The sequence below is a fragment of the Magnolia sinica genome, chromosome 12 (assembly GCF_029962835.1).
Source record: "Magnolia sinica isolate HGM2019 chromosome 12, MsV1, whole genome shotgun sequence".
NCBI classification, from domain to species: domain Eukaryota; kingdom Viridiplantae; phylum Streptophyta; class Magnoliopsida; order Magnoliales; family Magnoliaceae; genus Magnolia; species Magnolia sinica.
In genome coordinates this window covers 20,926,023-20,946,280 of record NC_080584.1, presented here as the reverse complement: position 1 = coordinate 20,946,280, position 20,258 = coordinate 20,926,023, and the positions used below count along the sequence as shown (strand labels likewise).

At 41.7% G+C, this 20,258-nt stretch overlaps 1 protein-coding gene across 4 annotated transcripts in view; it reads left to right on the top strand.

Moving 5' to 3' along the window:
* The window catches only part of LOC131221089 (chromatin modification-related protein EAF1 B-like), a 32,474-nt gene that overhangs the window by 11,788 nt on the left and 428 nt on the right, over positions 1-20,258 (top strand). For 3 of the 4 annotated variants that reach the window (XM_058216201.1, XM_058216200.1, XM_058216199.1), the window contains exons 10-22: positions 174-234; positions 310-884; positions 959-1,012; positions 11,643-11,700; positions 11,820-12,016; positions 13,025-13,078; positions 13,169-13,249; positions 13,435-13,572; positions 13,722-13,838; positions 15,231-15,331; positions 15,490-15,708; positions 15,804-16,197; positions 18,378-20,097. In XM_058216201.1, coding sequence (XP_058072184.1) covers positions 174-234; positions 310-884; positions 959-1,012; positions 11,643-11,700; positions 11,820-12,016; positions 13,025-13,078; positions 13,169-13,249; positions 13,435-13,572; positions 13,722-13,838; positions 15,231-15,331; positions 15,490-15,708; positions 15,804-16,197; positions 18,378-20,009 — 3,681 coding nt within the window. In that variant the 3' untranslated portion in view covers positions 20,010-20,097. The remainder of the gene's footprint in view (positions 1-173; positions 235-309; positions 885-958; positions 1,013-11,642; positions 11,701-11,819; positions 12,017-13,024; positions 13,079-13,168; positions 13,250-13,434; positions 13,573-13,721; positions 13,839-15,230; positions 15,332-15,489; positions 15,709-15,803; positions 16,198-18,377; positions 20,098-20,258) is intronic. The other variant, XM_058216202.1, reaches the window with a different exon arrangement.

Genomic DNA, 20,258 nt, shown 5'->3' with positions numbered 1-20,258 from the left:
TTGCTTAAGAAGTAAAATTTTTGATTTGAGCTTTTTCCATAGCTATGTTTATGAGTAGTATGTCACTCCAACGATTCAGCAACTTATGTGGTGTTTATCTTTCTCATTGGTAGTGTCCATTCTTATGGATGAAAAGTAGGTCCAAATCTATCTTATCAAAAAATTCTTTTCAGAAAATCGGCAATGCTAGGCGCCAAGAGGAAGTCGAGGCATCTTTGCATGATTCTGCTGCAGGTATTGTTTCAGAATATTTTGATTCATTCCTTACTTATAAACGTCATATACTTGACATCATATATTTGAATCCAGAGTTTGGAGCTCGAGAGAATGCATATGAAGACGATGAAGGAGAAACAGGGGTGTATGATTTACATGGATCTTTTGAAGGTAGCAAGTCATCAAAATTCGCTCAAAGAAAGAGGAAAAACTCACAGAAGTCATATGCTACCAGACCATATGAAGTAGGGGCTGATTCGTCTTATGGGCACTGTGTAGAAAGCAAAATGGGAAATCAACCATCCCTGTTAACAGTAAAAAGGCCTTCCAGTAGCCTAAATGTCGGTTCCATTCCAACGAAGCGCGTTCGTACAGCTGCAAGGCAAAGGGTTGCCAGTCCTTTCAGTGCTGGAGTTACTGGGGGCATGCAACTGCCAAATAAAACTGATGCTTCAAGTGGAGATACTAGTTCTTTCCAGGACGACCAGAGTTCATTGCATGGTGGATCCGAACTCAAGAAAAACTTGGAAGTTGAGTCCACTGGAGACTTTGGAAAGCTGACAACACTTGATAGCACAGAGATGTCCACAAAACCCAAAAAGAAGAAGCCTAAGAATTTGGGTTACAGAAACACAATGAATTCAACAGATTCTCTTGGATTTGTTAAAGTAAGATTGTTGCCTCCCCCATGTTTATTTGCGATTTTACTTGTCAAATTGCCTGAATGTTAATGATATTGCAGGGTTCCACTTTTGAACAACGGTGGCAGCTCGATTCGGTGGTTCAACATGAGCAGGTGACTATCTACAAAAATAGGTTGCTTGCTATATAAAGCATATTTCTTTCTCTAACAGTAAAACTAACGAAACTTTCATAGTTCAGAAAATGTGCTAATATTGTTATAAGTCATCTATAAATGAGTTGTCTGGCATATGATTATTGGATCGCTAAGCATGCGATCTCACATATGAATGGGTGCACCAATATTTTTGGAAATCTGAGCTCATTTTCCGTTCTGTGTTTTGCTAGAGAATACATAAGATTGGGTGGGTATTTGACAACATCCAAATCTTCCCCATTTGAATGATGCAGTTGATGTTATTTCAATTTGTCACAATTATTCATTACCAAAATTTCTTTGATAATGACACTCAAGAACTCTTTTCCTGATACATAATTTCCCTTTTTTTTTTTTGGAAAGATGATAATATTATTAAAAGGCAAAAGCCAAGAAAGCAAGAAAACAAGCGAAGAAGAAGAAAAGAAAAAAAGAAAAAGAAAAACAAAGAGATTGAAACTAAGAAGACCTATAAAAAGGAACAAAAACAAAGACGAAAATACAAAAGCTCAAAGCTCAAACCCAACCCACAACCCACAAACATTAACCTAGAGCCCAATCGCTGATGGACCAAAAGACTCTACATAGAACCCCGCTGACTGAGATTTTCACATCGTTGAAACATCGATTATTCCTCTCTAGCCAGATGGCCTAGAAGGTGGTGAGTGGACCAAGGCTCCACCTCCTTTTTCCAAGTTTCCCAACACCTCCAACATCCCAAGATCTAATGTGAGCTTCAATCGAACAAGGGACCACCCAAGAGACATCCGCTTGCTACAGAATCCCTTGACCAAACTGCACTGGAGAAGGGGCAATGAAAAAGAAGATGGGGGACAAACACCACACCCTAGAAGAAGAGCAGGCATGCATTTGGTAGAACAAGGCCCCTCTTTGGAGGTTGTCAATTATGAGGATGCAACTTCTACTAGCCAGCCAACCAGGCAAAGGCCGATACTTTTAGAGGGGCCCCATATGACCACGGTGGGTCCATGCAACTTAGAGAGGTAGGATCCACAGGGGAGGAGACAATATCATAGAAAGACTGCATTGAGAAGGCATCACCTCTTTCAGGCATCTAAGAAACAAAGTTAAGAACCTTAGGGGCAATCTCAAGCTCCTGCACTCGAGAAAGGAGCATGAGTAACCGGGCAAATTCCTCGTCTTTTAAGCTCCTCCGAATGGGGGAGTCCACACTCCACCCGAGCCAGGGAAGGAAAAACACTCTGAAACTAGGATATCTTGGTTTGGGCAAACTAGGATATCTTGGTTTGGGCGTAGTCTGGCTAGAGTGGGAAGGAGTCTTTAAGAGTAGCAACTCCACACTAAGGGTCAGACTAAAATTTAACCCTTTAACCGTTTCCCACTAAGAAGGAGAGATTGCTGAAAACTAGAACAACTATCTTATCCACTTATTTCCAAAGGGTAGAGGATCTGTACAAGGAAGATTTCTTAGTCCACCCATTCAACTCTACACCGTACTTAGCCACCGCAACCTTTTTCCGCAGAGAATACTCAAAAACAGAACGCTAGATCCACTTACCTAAGAGGGCTGAACTAACTAAATCAAGGTGCTTAATACCCGCTCCTCACTCAGTGACCGGCTTGTAGACTTCATCCCACCTGAGGAGAGGGAACTTCCTAGTGTGGGAGCCACCTTGCCATAAGGTCTTTTGAAGTTTATCAATCTTCAAAAGAACAAATTTAGGGCAACGAAACAAAGACATGAAATAGAGAAGGAGGTTGGAGAGGGATGGTTTGATCATAGTTATTTTTCCCCTCAACTATAAAAAGGCTACTTTTCCGAGGAGGTAACTTTCGCTCTGTTCGGCACCCTATCCTAGAGTTGCAGAGCAGGCTTACCCACACACATAGGTAGCCCAAGATACATTTAGGAAAGGTTCCCATACGACAACAAAAAATAGAGGCAAGGCTCGTAACTTCCTCAACAAACTTGTGAAGACTTAAAAATTCGCTCTTAGCACGGTTTATTTTAAGCCCCGAGACTACTTCAAACTAGCAAATAGACATGGTAAGGCAGATTACCATTGGGCTAGAGGGTTCATAAAAGATGAGAGCATCGTCGACGAACAAAAGACTGGTTTATTCTCTTAGGAAAGTTATCCACAACAAACCCTTTGAGTAGACCAATATTCCTTGCCCTTTGGATAGCATTATGTTCAAAGCCTTAGAGACAATGATAAACAAGAAGGGGGATGGAGGGTCTCCCTACCTAAGCCCACTAGTAGCCTTGAAGAGACCAAAGGGGGAACCATTAAACTGATTGGGCGAAAGTCCTTCATGCATCCAACACCCTTAACCTTAGGAACCAAAGCTATGAAAGAACATCCCATTTTCGACAGGATTTGACTAGATTGGAAGAAGTCCTGGACAAATGCAAAAACACGTTGCTGCATCAGCTCCTAGAAAGATTGGAAGAAGTCCTGGGCAAATGCAAAAATGTGTTGCTGCATCAGCTCCCAAAAAGATTGGAAGAAGGCGAGGGGAAACTCGTTAGGGCTACGGGCTTTATCCTTGGTGAAGTTGAAAATCGCAGTCCTGATTTCTTCTAAAAGGAAATGTTTCTCCAGGGACGCCTTTTCCACTGAGGAAATATGGGAGAAAGGAAGATCATCAATGTAAGGCTTGTCATAGCCCTCGTTGGAGAGGAGGGTGTAATAGTTAACCACAACATTGGAAATATTATCTTTATTAGAAGGGCGATCCCCATTCACAAGTTTGGGAAGAGATAACATAACACCTCGCTTTAGCACTGGCTACCTCATGGAAGTATTCAGTGTTTTTATCTCCTTCCTTGTGCCAGACAACTCATACAACATTGGCACCATTTGATTTCTTCTTCCTTATTTCTTAAAGCATAATCTGAAGACAACTTATTTCTAAGAGTCAAATCCTCATTTGACAAAGGGTCCCCTTCCTCCTGGATGTTTAAAGCTTGAATATATGCCAGGATAAAAGACATCTCCAACTCCCTTTTGCTGAACACCTCTCGTGCAACAACTTTAGTGCCTCCTTGAGCATATGCATTTTCTTAAAAAGCTCAAAATCGGGTTTGACCTGAACCGAAAAAGTTGACCACCTGCCACTGATCATGGAGGAAAAACCCTCCACCTCGAGCCAAGCTAACTCGAATATGAAGGTCATAGGAACCCAGTTTATTTCCCCATCCTCCAAGAGGATCGGGCAGTGGTTCAAGATCGACATAGGAAGGCCTCTCTGACAAGCTAAAGGGAGCCTTTGAATCCGTTCAGTGGAGTCTAAAAATCTATCTAGTAGAGATATAGTTGGGGAGGCATGACCATTCGACTAAGTGAATTTCACTCCCCTTATGAGGAGGTCAATACGATCGTGATTCCCTAACCCAAAAGAAAAACCATGCATACGAGTCGAGACTTTAGTTCCATTGAGTTTTTCATGAAGCAAATGCACCACATTGAAGTCCCCCTCTAAAGACAATGTTAACTGAAAACGTACCTGACCAACTGTCCTCCCTGCTCCAGATGACAAGCTCCTAGAGGACCAAGATACCTCCCAAGGAGCCAGAGGCATCAAGGGCTGCCCATTCGATACCTTCCAGCTCCAAATAGAGGAACCATCTTATTTTCTACAGATTGTTGCTTGGATTCCTGGAGGACAATCAAACGAGCCTTAGATTTGGAGCAGATTTCCTTAACTTTGGATCGCTTATGGAGGCAACCCAACCCACGAACATTCCATGACAGGATCTTCATGGGGACACATCTCCCCCCTTTTCCCCGTCTCTCGACATGCGGGATGGCCTCATCCACCCTATCTTCGAAAACACCTAGACTCATTTACTTCCTATTTCCTTTCAAAAGTCTGGGTAGGCCTTTAGGGGAACCAAAAGATGGGATTCCAATTCCCGTGTTAGCCATAAGGAAACACAAAGCTACATCCTTGTCTCTCTCCCCAACCACCCCAAGCAATCGATCGACTTGTTGGCGAGGCCCGAGAGGCAATGGTTTATCTTGTGACGGATGTCAACGGTTCATGTTTGCTTATCTCTAGCTTGTTACCTTAGTCGATACAAATATGTATAGGATAGCACCTAATTTTTCCGATTTGGCAGTTCGATCTATATGATTTATTAATCATGGACATTGATAAGATCTTTTCATTTAGTAGCACCGTAGGATGGCATAGCCTTAACGTTAATGGTGAGGAGCTTCAAACAAGGAAAGGCAATGCATAACCAGATCCAAAGAACTAGTTTGTAGAACTTTGGAGGTTAGGTGGCAGCGGTATTGCATCTCAAGAAATCACCATAGATCCAAGCAAGAGTAAGACAATAATATATGAGGAAGAGAAACATTCCCCTCTTTTTCTGCCACTATAGGATGACCCCCCCGACCAACTCTCTACCAAAAAGAAAAACATAATTATCTACGCAATTCAAAGTTTTGTGGGAAGGGTATCTATGATTATGGCTGTAAGTCCATAGTTTTAAGGTTGAATATTCATACATCTGAATATATATTTCCTAGTCCCCAAAAAAGAAAATATTAGGAGGCAATTGGAAGGAGAAGAAGTTAATAATTTTTTAAATATGTTTGGTTGCAAAATAGGTAGGTTCTCATCGGCTTACCTAAGCATCCCTCATTATTGCATTAGAAAGTTGACAAAAAAAAGGGGAAAAGAAAAGAAAATAATCTTTGGGATGTAGTCGTGGAAAGAGACAAATAAAGGCTTTTAGCTTAGAAAAGTAGGTACTTGCCCTTTGGCTTCGGTGGTTGAATCGCTTTAATAAAATAGGCTTTGTTGATCATTTCAATCTATTTCATGTCCTTGTTTAAGTGCTAGTCAGTTTTATTAATGGATTGGAGAGAATACATGGGGATTTTCAATTGTCTCCTTATCTTCTAGAGGGTTGTGGCAAGGAGATCCCCTATCTCTTTATTTGTTTGTGGTAGTTATGGAAGCTTTTTGCAGAATGATCAACAAAGGTGTGGAGGAGATGTGCTGGTGGAGATAGTTTAGTGTGTGTGAGTGATTCAGGGGTCAAACCCTGACATTGTTACCTTAAAAAAAAGGCGCGTAGGAGCTGGTGAGAGGCTTTACTATTGAGTCTCGACAACTCAGATTTTCATATATCAAGAGATGATAAGAAGCTGTCTTAGTGGAGGAATAGTTATTTATCCCTATGGGGGTGTATAACCCTTACTAAGGTAGCAATGTCGAATTTGCCGATCTATTTCATGTTATTATTTAAATGTCCTAAATCGGTCTTGGCTTAGATTGGAAAGAATTAGGCGGGATTTTCTTTGGAAGGAAGTGAAAGATAAACAAAAGTTCCATCTTATGAAGTGGGAGGATGTTTGCAAGCCATGAGAACAAGGGGGTGCCAGGTTAAGAAACTTGGAGGGAATTAATGTAGCCTTATTAGGAAAATGGGTTTTGGAGGTTCGGGGTGTAAGAGGGCTCTTTATGAAGGGAGGTGGTGGGTAGGAAGTATGGTATAAATGGGGGGTATGGTGGAATCGGCCCTCGTCGTTTTATAGGTCCTCTTGGGTTTGGAAAGCGGTAGCTTCTATAAAAAGCAATGTGTGGGAAGGGATTGGGTTCTCCTTAGGAAGTGGGTCCAAGATTAGGTTCTGGGAAGCTATTTGGGTGGGGGAGCAGAAATTGTGTGAGGCGTTCCTTAGGTTAGTGAGGCTGGCATTGGGAGAGGGTATTTTGGTAGCTGGTTGTTTTTCTTTCCAAGGAGAGGAGGTTATCTGGGCTCTGCCGTGAAGAAGGAATTTAGATGATGAAGAACTCAAGGAGTAGGTCAACCTTCTGCAGCTGCTCTCCAAGGTGAGGTCGATATTATCAAGAATCAAACTTGTTTGCGTAGGTACAAGAAAGGTCGGGGAAATTTTCGGTAAAATCCTAATTCAAGATTTTAAGCAGATGTTAGTTCAATGTCGGGGTTAGCCCATCTACTTTTGTTTGGCGATACGGTGCGCTTTCAAAGGTGGCTGGCTACCTTGGCATGGCTAGTAGGGAGCAACAAGGTTCTCATGGTTGATAATCTTTGGAAAAGGAAATGATCCTTCCAAATGTGTGTTATGTGTTTCGAAGATGAGGAATCAATGGATCATTTATTCATTCATTGCGGCTTTACATGTCAGCCTCACGGTGTGCCTAATTGGCAAGTCTGTCGTCTTCACGACTTTCCTTTTACGGGCTGCTCCTCATCAAGGCCTTTGAGTGCCGATCTTTGCTTGGGCCAGCTTCGAGGCTCTACCCTGACTTTTTATTGGTTCCTCTTAGGGGCCCTTTATCATATCGCGCATGCATCTTCAAGCAATTGGGGGCTATTGGTGTGATAAGTGACAGAGTCATCGATCTTGAGTTGAGCTGGGGCGTCATTTCATTCTTGTAACAGGAGTGAGTGCATTGCAAGATTGGACAACGTCGCTCCCTCGCCTGCAACGGTAGTATCTGTCTTTTAAGTGAAGTCATTTCCTAAGACGGCTCACCCCTTTCTCATCGGTCCATAGAGACAAAATATAGGACTCTTGCCAACAGTTCATTATGGAAGAAAGGACTTACTAAGTCAGGATTACTAACTAATACTAATACTAAATATAATAAAAAAGATCTGTCTTTTTTGTATGCTTTCCCTGATTTCGTTGTTGTCGCGGGACTAACGCAATCGGCCATCTCACGAAGATCTTTGATTCGAACCTTCGCTTCGCATCTACTCTCTTAGAGGATGATCCACGCCTTCGCTACCGCTCAACCTTGCTATTGCATTGATTCGTCACCGACCCTTCCATCTTTCATTCCATCCATGATCGGTCAGATCAATTCCATAATCTTGCTTGCCTGGATCGGACTTTTAGTGTTTGGTAAATTCTAGGCATCGTTGATATATTGTCGATGTATTGATATCGCCAATATTTTTTACTGTTCCAGGTGTTACTTCTGTTGCCAATGTATTGCTAATATTTTCAACTACGTAAATTCTGAGTGTCGCTAGTGTATCGGCAAAGTATTCCATAATGGTAACTATGGCCATAACAGCTGCCACTGTTACCTTTACGATTCGGTTCGTAACGACTGAAATGGACTTTACGATCTCGTTTAGTTGTTTTATTTTTTATTTTTAATTGAAAGAAAAGAGCCCAAAAACTAAGGCTGAAAGTTGGGCTGGTTGGGTTGGGTCGGTGCTCAACCCTAGCCCAACCCAAGTTTCCTGTACCCCAACCCTAACCCAACTCAACCTTGGGTTGGGAATTCTCAACCCAAGCCTAACCCAAGAGGGTTCGGTCGGGTTGGTTGATACATGCTAATATTTTTGTTATTACATTAGTCTATTATATTTCAATACACGTCTTATTTTTTGTACCTATGATTTTATTAATTATATATGTAGTTCTTTATCGTAAAGAACTTCATTTTTTCTAAACAAACAAGCTAAAATGTAGGACAACTACTCCTTTAAAAGTCATGTTGTGTAGCACGCAATCTATTTGGGAGAGAAATCCATCATATCTTGTTAGCTTGAGTCATCAGAAATGGTATGGACCAATGAGACCCGATGGCCTAGAATTTCCTGTGCCTTCAATACAAACTATCCGCACTTAATTATAATTTATAAGTTGCTTATACATCAATCGGGTTTGGGAGGATCTTTCACTCGCATTTTTTTTCCACCAAGAATGTTTTATGGATTTGGGGCCGTGTGAGGTGGGTGACTCGTGTGAGGCGGAGCCCATGGATTTGGGGCCCACGAGGGGACGGAACCCATGGATTTGGGGCTCACGAGGAGGGTTCGGCAAATGACCTAACTCATGGATTTGGGGCCTGGTATGAGATAAGGGGATTAATTCGCCGTGCTCTAACAGTTCGAGCTTTTAGAGCAAGTGGTTAATTGTCCTGCATCAAATTAGTATCAGAGCGGGAGGTCTTGTGTTCGAGACTCCTCACCGGAGGTGATTAATGTGGGGGCATTTTCACACTGGGCTCGAGTGGGGTGGCTTGTGGGATGTAGGGGCACACTCGGGGTGGGTGGCCCGCATAACCTATGGATTTGGGGCCCAGGTGAGGCGGAGCCCATGGATTTGGGGCCCATGAGGGGGTGGAACCCATGGATTTGGGGCTCACGAGGAGGGTTAGGTCCGATTTAGGGCTCACGAGGAGGGTTCGGTTGAGGACCTAACCCATGAATTTGGGGCCTGGGCTATGAGATAAAGGGATTAATTCGCCACGCTCTAACAGTTCGAGCTTTTAGAGCAAGTGGTTAATTGTCCTGCATCACCTACTTTCACATGATTTTCAACAAGCAATTGATATTTCACGATCAGAGGTGTCTAGATTCCCTGCTAGCGAGAGTGGCTTAGAAAGATAAAGGAGCACATGGGCTGTTTGAAAATGAATTGATAAGCTAACGCACTACTGATTTTTTGCCCACTAGCAATGCAACTACTCCTGAGAAATACTCAAACTGAACTAGTTGAAGCCAATGAAACTTAGAGCGATATTGATACTTCAAACACTAATCGTAGGTTTAAATCCCAAATAAAGAAAATCTTAACTACCTTTCCAAAAAAAAAAGAGAAAAAAAAAAGAAAATTGTAACCGAATCATATGAATTGTATTGAACCGTACGGTTATTGTATTGAATTGTACAAATTATAATATAGATGTGAATTGTGTAAATTGGTCCAAATTAACATAAAAAAAGAAAAAGAAAATCGTAATCAAATCGTATGAATTGTATCGAACCGTTTGTTATCATATTGAATTTTACGAATTGTAAGATAGATGTGGACTGTAAATGGGCCCAAATTCACATAAAAACAGTTTTGTGATTTGATATGATTTAAGCCCTATTATGGTTTGTGATACGATAACAATTTTGACAACATTGTTTTTGAGCATGATGCTGTTTGCCGTCATGTGGGATACTCGGTATAATTTAAGCCCTGTTATGGATTGCGACAACATTGTTTTTGAGCATGATGCTGTATGCCATCATGTGGGGTCTTTGGTACAATTTAAGCCCTATTATGGATTGTGATACTATAACAATTTTGACAACATTGTTTTTGAGCTTGATGTCGTATGCCATCATGTGGGGTCTTTGGTAAGAAAGGAATGGATGGATCTTTGATAGTAAAGTATCTCAACTGGGACTGATAAAAAGGGTGATAACCTCCTTGATTATTTGTAGGCTCTTGTTAGACCTGAGTACTTGGGGACTTTACATTTTGGATTTTCTTTAGGATTGGAAAGTGGGGGTAGAAGGGAAGGTAGAGAGCCAAAGTCAAATGGGAATTGCTATGGGTGCTCCATTAGAAACCTACATCACTTTGGGAAAGATGGTGTTTCAAGAAGTATTATTGGGGTGGTTGTGATGGCATTTTGCTGGCCACGCAGCGAAGTGGGGCTGAATTTAGTAGAGTCGTCCTCTTTCTTCAGGAACTTGATTATTGAAGGAGATGCTCAATCCATCATTTTGTGGATCTCTTCTTCTAAGCCATGGCCGTGGAGGCTTTTGCTTGTATTCTGGAGATTAAATCTTTAGTGATCTCTTTGGGAGTTTTGTGCACATGTTCTGAGGGATGTGAATGAAGTAGGGTTTCTTGTGAGGGAGTGATGAGAGAACACTCCCTTTTGACTGCTTATGTATCTTTATTGCTGTCCTTTTTGTTTGAATAAAATTTATCGCCTATAAAAGATGATTTTTTTTTTCTTCACTTAACAAAAAAGATATTTTAATCATGGAAAATCTCTTTGTATCTTCTGCAGTACCCTCATCATCGTCATCGTCATCTAAGACTTAATTGGATTGGCTACACAAATCCTGTTCTGTCATTGCACTCTATCAAGGACTATTAACCTCAGTTAAACCACGGGTCATCAAGTCTTGCTACCTCCATCCATGTCCTTTTGGGCCTTCCCTTTGCCCTCTTGAAACCTTCAACTTGAACCAACTTACTCTTAACTGGTGCAGTTCTGTCTCCATTGCACATGGCCAAACCATCTAAAAGTCTACTTTCCTTCATCTTATGACCTATTGGTACTACTCCTAAGATCCCTCGACTGCATTCATTGCTAAATTCTTGCCTGAAATGTATTTGTAGGGTTTGTTTGCATTGAGGCTATTCAAAGATACCGATCACTTTTGATTGCTGACAGGTTCTAACGACATGGGGGCCACGGCTCCGTGTCATCATTGCCGTTGTCGTTTTGTGCAAGAGGTACTATATTGCAAATTGCAATGTGTTTCATCTTTTTATCCTGACCAAAATGAAATGCATTGCGATGGCAGGGTTCCTTTCTGCAAAATGTCAAGGGCTATGATGGCATGGAACCTTCGGACATAAAATTATATTTCAATGATTCTGCAACTGCAGTTTTGTTTGTGAAAAATAGATACTCTTAATTACAGTCTCTCTACTGATATATCTAAAATTGCATCATCATGGAGCTTCTATATTATTACGTACTATCCTTTTTGAATGTTTTCCTCCACTTATCATATGCCATACTTTAAAGAAAATCTATGTTCTACTTTTTCACATTTGGTCTCATCACATGGTTCACTTTTGAATTGCAGAAGGATCTTTCTAAGAAGAGATTGGAGAGTCAACAGTTCGATTCCAATGGCAATGCCGGTAGGTCTTTTGCATGTATTTATCTCGTATGAAGCTGGTTCAACTGACTGCAATAAATGTTACATGTTCTTTTGCTGCTTTCATGTACCATGCTAATGATTAAACTATTTGTTCCTAAGGTATGTATGGCCAACATGTTGCCAAGAAACCCAAGATCTTGAAGCAACTTCCGGATGGTTCCCCAGAATCCATTACTCCAGTGAATGGGTCTATGCCTTCACCAGTTGCTTCTCAAATGAGTAATATGTCCAACCCAACAAAGCTTATCAAAATGATTGCTAATCGGGATCGGGGCAGGAAATCTAAAGCATTGAAGGTATGTGTAGCCTCCATGGTGATCTGATTAATGTTTTGATAGTCCTTTTCAATGACATGCTGATGGTGTTTGCTTACTAGGATGTAGACTTCCTACTTAATACATGATTGCATGTGTGCCATATGCCTATAGGTATCTTGTTTTCATCATAATCAGACCAACAATGTCAATTCATTGCATTCCCAGTAAGTGCTTGCTTGATTCAACATATATGGGCCGCCACTTATAGGCTAGTGAATTGGGATTTCTGTTTCATCATTTCAATTTTTTCTTTTTAACCATTCTAATATCATGGCTTATGGATCTCTCTCAAGCACAATCTTTCGTCTTTTGACTTTCATGTTGGTTTAGCTATGCTTTTTATGTTCTTGAGAACGCATGGAATCTTATCATTGATGGAAATGTAGTTCCTGTTGGAAGCTGTATTATTTTGTATGATTTTTTACTTTTTGTTAGTTTTCTTAGTTGACAGATAGATGATATTGATTTTTTTTTTTTTTAATTTTCTTTTATTGTTCAGTTCATATTCCATCATAGGTCTTTCTTTTCTTTCTGAGCAGTCTTATTTTGTAGGGATTTGGGTACTGTTGTGACTTATGTGGGACCGTTGCCCTTCATGCTGTTCTTCTTCTTCTTCTTCTTTTTTTCTTTCCTGGTTTGTTCAAACTTGGCTGCAATTCTGCATATTCTTATTCATACCCATCTCTGGAAATGTGGTTGATGTCGGCACTCTGTTTTTGCAAATTCTGTTTGGTCATTTTTTATGGTTTTGACAAATCAAAAGCTATGCAAATGGAATAAATATGAAATCTAATGTTCACCATGGTTTTTTTATTTATTTACAAGGTATGCCACAAAACTCTAAAGAGTGCTTGTTACCTCAAAAGATTGCATTATAGCAAAGTCAAATGCTTGTAGAATTTTAGTGCATGTTACCTCTAAAGATTGCATTATTGCAAAGTCAAATGCTTGTAGAATTTTAGTGCCTTTGTCCTTGCACCTTTGCAGATGCCTGCTGGACAGTCAGGGTCAGCAAGTCCATGGTCAGTTTTTGAAGACCAGGTCAGTGTGCTCCTTCTGACCATATTATCACTTTGGATATTCGCAAGGACAACGGAGATCTCCCTAACACATTAAAATTTCTTATTTCAGGCACTTGTTGTCCTTGTGCATGATATGGGTCTAAACTGGGAGCTGATAAGTGATGCTATCAACAGTACCCTGCAGTTCAAGGTGAAGTTGTATTTGGATCTTTTCCTTTGGTTATGCTTACTTTTGGGCTGTCCAAAGCTGCCTGTTTTCTGGTGCTATTAAGTTTTCAAACTTTTGTTTTGAATTGTTATTGCTGAAAAGGAATTTTTTTGCCCTGTGATTGGAGACTCAAAAATTGATGTCATTTCCACATCCTATACTTCCAGTGTATCTTTCGAAAACCTAAAGAATGCAAGGAGCGCCACCATTTTCTGATGGACAGGAATGCTGGTGACGGGGCTGATAGTGCAGAAGATTCCGGGTCGTCTCAACCTTATCCTTCCACCTTACCTGGCATTCCAAAGGCAGGATCATTTTTGCTTCCTGATCTCAGCCTTTTTATTAGCTATTGGGGAAAAAAATAAATAAATTCTGCCACTTAATAGTTCAAAAGATTTTGAGGATGAAACACGAATAATCCGGTCTTGTGGCTTGTGTTGGCACCCTACACCAGGGTAGTGCCAGACAGTTGTTTGAACGTTTGCAGGGACCAATGGAAGAAGATACTCTAAAGTCTCATTTTGAGAAAATCATTGTCATTGGGCAGCAGCTGCATGCCCGCAGGAGTCAGGTTTGTTCCTTCCTACTCAAAGTATACTACCCCAGGTTTGTTCCTTCTCAGAGTATACTACTCAAGGTTCCAAAATCGGATGGTAAATCGACTGGCCTTTCCAAAAAAGGAAAAGAAAAACGGCATGTTATGGGTCACATAGGACCCATATTGGACTGTGTCTTATATCAGTGTGATTTTTTATTCTTTATTTTCACAAGAACTGAAAAAATCATAAAAAAAAGGAAAAAAAGATTGTGAGAATCCATCTTTAGTTTGTGTTTTGACATGTATTCAATGGTGTATAGGACCATTTTTTGGTAATAATTTTGTTTGTTTGACCTGCAAAAAACTGAGTTTTTAGTCCCTAAAATTGTGTGTCAAAGCATTTAGGAATTAGAAGTTCCTTAGTTGTTTGTCATTTCTTACTGGAATGGGTTTTGGTTACATATTTTAACCTAACATTGAGTGAATAATCACAAATTATGCAAATTAAAATGTGGTTAAATCATAAATATCATGAATGCAATGTAGTGAACCACATGATATTACGATCAATCACATGCGCATTATCCCAACTTAATCCAAGATCACAAACAGAAGGGTTGGGGAGCCTTTTGCCGGATGTTTTGGGGGTAGCGCCTTGAAGCATAATGTGTTATGCATAAAATAAATATCAAGTTATCTGTTCAATATTTATCCTTCTAATTGATATATTATTATTATGATATGCCCCTTTATTAGGTCAATTATCACAAGATAGTTAAAAAAAAAACCCTTTCTTCAAAGTGATCTACTATTTTTATTTATTTCTTTCTGAAAGATAACACAATTTTATTAAACAAACAAAAATGAGGCTACAAAGAGACAAACTGAACAGCTGAGATAGTGATCCAACTACACACCAAGAAAAAAGAGATTACAGCCCTGATTCAAATTGGTCTACTTTGCTTTGATTTGTCCAATCATGCTCAAATCTTGTGTTTTGATATCCAAAATAGGCTTGGATCTAGTTGAATATTAGTGTCTAGCATCCACAAAGGTTGAAACTAAAAAAGGTGAAAATAGCAAGAAAAATTGAAAGAAAAGCACATGAGGGGCTCGTTTTAAGTTTTTAACTTCATCAGTTGTGTCCCATGATACTTGGCCGTATTGGAACTGCACCCAAGGTGGCTGATACATACCTGTATTACTGCACCCAAAATGGCTGATGCATACCCGTTTTGCATCTTGGGGTGAGTGGGTATGGCTGTATTGGTCGGTACACTACCGATATTTGGATCCTTGATACTACTGTTCACTCTGCATGGGCAAGTCAACTTTTCTTTGTGCAAGTCCATTTTTTTTAGAGGCATGTTATACTTATTTACTGTGTTAAACCTTCTCATGACTATCATTTGATGTTCCATGAAGAGTGATAATCAGGAATTGAAACAAATTGCACCAGTTCACAATTCTCATATTATCGCTCTTTCCCAAGCATGCCCGAATAATTTGAACGGAGGCCCTCTAACGTAAGTTCTGGTCGCTTTCTTGAAAGATGTAATTTCACTGCCTCTTGTTTGTTTGCACCTTTTGTCTCATGGACACTTCATTCTCCTGCATCTAATAGTTTGGATTCATCATACTGATCAAAGTTTATTAAAATTTTCTTTTATTTGATATAATGAAGGCCGCTTGATCTTTGTGATGCAACTACATTGAGCCCAGACGTCATTTCGCGTGGGTATCAGGGTTCTCATACTAGTAGCTTAGCAATTCCAAGCCATCAGAATCCTGTGACACCTGTACTGCCTACATCCGGTGCAAACTCTATGCTACAAGGATCTTCTGGTATGGTCCTAGCCAATAGCTTACCATCACCATCCACTTCGCTGAATGCACCTGCTAGGTATTACATAATTAGACAACTTCACACGTTCAAACTCTTTTATTATTCCAATTGTTTACTAGAGTAACAAGGCTGGATTTTTGTATTTCTCACAGGGACGTGCATAGATATGGTGTGCAAAGACCGTCATCTTTGCCCATGGATGAACAGCAAAGAATGCAACAACAGTATAATCAAATGATTTCGGGTAGAAACATTCAGCAGCCTGGTTTGCCTGTTTCCGGTGCTTTGCCTGTTTCTGGTGCTTTGCCTGTGCCAACTGATCGTGGAGTTCGTATTCTACCCGGTGGAAGTGGAATGGGCATGATGAGCGGGATGAATAGAGGCATGGCGATTCCTCGGCCTGGGTTTCAGGGAATTGCTTCATCAGCTATGCTGAGCATGGTTTCATCTGGTGGGATGCCAAGCACTGTTAATTTACACACGGGAGCAGTTTCTGGTCAGGGAAATTCTATGTTGAGACCTCGTGATGCTTTGCAGATGCTGCGGGTGAGCCTATATTTCAATATTATTTATTATTATTTTCTGTTTACTTTTCTTTTCTTGATTAGTGATGAGTGGCTTCGGTTAATAATGTGAGGTTCAAAGGACGCTATCAACTGTTTAACCCTTAAAGGATAGGAATCCTATTTTACACATTGATTTTTCCCTATAAATGCATGAAGCATGCTTTAGAGTTTCACTGCAACTGATACTTTTCAGAGAATGTAGTGGTTCCACTTGGGAGCAAGAAACCATATTCTTTGACTTGTTTTGACCAAACCAAAAGTTGGGTTGGCCTAAATGTGTTTGAATGGCATGACAACTCACAACAGTCCATAGGCACAACCCATGAGTGACTTCTCCCCATCTTTCTGTTGGTGTTCTGGTTCTAAGAAGGGAAGTGCAGTTTAGGGCAGGGGAATTTCTGGCAGCAGGAGCACATGGCTGCGACTTTTGTAACAGGCATATATGAACCATCAATAGTATGGGTGAAACATTGGAGGAAATCAGAACACACTAAACTCTCAGAGCAGAATGAACAGCGTCATGTGATCAGATGCACCAGATTAAGAAAAATCTACGAGGATGAAGCTGTGCATGACCGGGCAGAAGCAGGTGCAGCAGAGGGCCGACTGCCGACATAATCTAAAAAAATGGCGTAGATCAGTCAGCCTAAGAAAGTTCCAGTTAGCCACAGTTAGATATTGGGGCATGAATGTGATGCTTGTCCTGGGGTTAATATTGAGTAGGGAATTGTTGGCTTATGAGTTGACGTGAGCCTTTGTCATGGCTGGTCAAAGAGCCTGGGTAAAAGAGAGGTTGCTATCTGGTGGGCAGCTGATTGTAGAACTTTTTGCCTATCTACCATTAATGCAAACCCCAAAATGCTGTGAGAAAGGCTAAGGTGATGATATTGGAGAATAGTTAGCTTAGGCAGTTGGGTTTTACCTTATTCTGCCATGTCCACACACGTGAGGGGGCTCAATTTGGATGAACCTTTCTGTAAATTTTATGATTGAATAGCTTTTTCTCCCCTATTATATCTTGCATATACTTGAAGAGAGATCCCTCAATTTGGTGGTTCTACTCACTCAGAAACTTGTTAATTGGTAGATTGTTACAAGAACATGTTTGGAGATGCATTTCTAGTGGCGAAGTCAACATGCATTGACAAATCCTGTGCTCCCAAGTTAATGGAAGCCAAATGGACAATGTATTGAGGAAATCATGCGTAATTTCAAATCCATTCTGAACAATTCTGGTCCATCGATGAACGGTTGGACATTTTCTGGGATTCCCACTTTGGGAACGAGGATCATGATGGATGCCGTGCAGTGGATGATGGAGACGTACTGATGAATGGAATTTAGTTATGTCTTCCCAATGATGTAGGCAATGTGGAGATTGGTCGTGCTTCCCCTTGAAATTGACCCACCAAATGGCTTCGCAGGAGGAATCTTACGTGAAGGGTACATGCATAGAGTTCTGATATAAGGGCATCATCCCCCACGGCTGATGCATGGAGGATGCCTGGATTTTCAACAGATAATTGTGTGGAACATTGGAGGTTGCTATGATTGATTTGTTGAAGACTCTGTACATGTACTAGTTGAATCCCTGATTTCTTTGGAAAGCTTGATCCACATGCTTTTTCATGATTGGTTAATGTTTTTGGTGGGCTAATTGTGGATGACAGAATAGAGAAAGGTGCATTTTTGAAGATGAAGTTGAAAGGATATGTTCAAATCTGATTCAATAATGTAGAACAATCAGGCAGGCATGGGCAGCATCTTATATCGATTGGGGGGAGATGAAGATCAGGTTGAGAGAAGCATCTCCCATTAGATGTGGGAGGTGTCTGGGCGCATCTCTGACTTGTTTTTGTTTTTTTAATTTTTGTTGGAGGTTGGGCCAGGCTGGCTGAATGATGAGATGGTCACTGGCTTTTGGCTGTTTTTGCTATTTTTTATTTTCTTTCTCGATGAAATCGTCATTTCTCCGAAAAGATAAAGTAATGCGGGTACTGAAAAGTATGTGTGATTTCCTATACGTGATTGAACTAATGCCCCAAATATTGATATACGATGTTGTCATTCTGTATAGTTTCATTTTCTGGCGTAGATGTGTATTTGTGGGTATCCTGCATCTGTTTTTGGTTGCCTAATGGTGTCTCGTTGCTGTTGTAGCCCGGCCAGAATCCAGAGGATCAAAGGCAGATGATGATGCAAGAGCTTCAGATGCAGGTCACTCAAGGGAATGGCCAGGGTGTCACCCCTTTCAATGGCTTGAGCACAGCATTCTCTAATCAGACGGTTCCTCCACCAGTTCAATCATACCCGGTGCAACACCAACAGCCGCATCAAATGCCACAGCAGCCACACATGCTCAACAATCCCCACCACCCTCATCTCCAAGGCACCACCAACCCTAACTCCCACCCGCAGGCCTATGCGATGCGTATTGCTAAGGAGAGGCAACGGATGTTGCATCAGCAGCACCAGTTCACCACCCCCAGCGCTTCGATGCCTCATGCTCAAACACCGTCTCAACACCCCATGCCCCCACTACAAAACAGTTCTCCGATCCAGCAACAAGTTTCTGCTCAGCCAGTGTCTCTTCCCCCTCCAATCTCTCAACACCCCTTAACACCATCATCTTCTCCGTTGAATCCTATTCCTCAAAGCCAACAAAAGCAGCACCATGGGCCGCATGGGCTCAGTCGGAATCTTCAAGCGGGTGGTAACCTTCCAAATCAGATGCTAAAGCAACAACGGCAGCGGCAGCAGCAGCAGCATCTTCAACAACAGCAGAGGCCTCATCCACAGCAACGGCAGCAATCCCAACAGCAGGCCAAGGTCATGAAGGGATTAGGCAGAGGGAACATGATGCTACACCAGAACCTCCCTGTCGATGCCTCCCATGTGAATAGTAATGGCCTTCCTCCGGCCCCAGCAAACCAAGTTGCTGAGAAAGGGGAGCAGCAGGTCATGCACCATCTGATGCAGGGTCAGGGCTTATTTTCTGGCTCAGGTTCGATTCCTGTTCAACCAGGGAAGCCGTTGATGCCTCAAATGTCGAGCCAGGGTCAGCCGCAGCCACATCAGCAAAAGATGTTTTCTCGTCCGCCACAACCATCACCGAAGCAATTGCAGCAGATGTCTTCTCATCTGGATAACAGCAACCAAGGCCAGGCCCAGGTTCCTCCAAGTCACACATTATTGGGTGCGTCCCAACCATCCATGCCTTCTTCTTCTTCACTGTCCTTGGCATCCCAGCAACAGCAGCAGCTGCAGAGGCAGACGAGCCAGTCACAGCAAACTGTTCAGAGAATGCTTCACCAGAACCGTCAGACAAGCTCAGACTCTACAATACAATCGCCTGCTGATCAAGTCCAAGCAAATCCGCAGTCGGCAAATGGCGCGTTTCAGATGGTCCCTAATGCGACTCTTACCCAGTGTACAGATTCGACTAATGCTGTCCCTCCGATGTCGTCCTCTGCATCCGTTGCACCATCTCAATGGAAACCGGAGCCAATGTATGATATGAGTACCACAGCTCCAACCCCTCAGCTGGCTGCCATGGGAAACACGCCTCAGCCAAATTCTGTGGGAACCGAACCAATGTCCTCATCCAGCCAAGGATTAGCACAGAGGCAGTTCTCAGGCAGTGGTGTTCCAGTCCATGGGCACCATATGAGTGGGCAATGGCAGCAACAGCCACAGCCACAACCGCATCAGCCGCCACACCAACAGCAGCAGCATCGACAAGCAGGTCAAGGTGGTGTATATGCTCGCCCCTCTAGTTCTGGACCAGGTTGAATCAAAGGTCCAGGTTGAGTGGGATTCCCAAAGCAGCGGTTCCGGACCATGCTAGTTGTTTGCATGCATTTGTAACATTATTGTACAGGTAAGTTTTATCGAGTTCTATAAATACTTAGATGTACAATATGGCCCATCATCTCTGGAGATAATCACATGATCAGGACCACCTGTCATCTGGGTTTGTTGTGGATGGGCTGCTGCAGCCCACTGCCTTTGCTGAGCGAATGATGCTGACTGTCTATACTG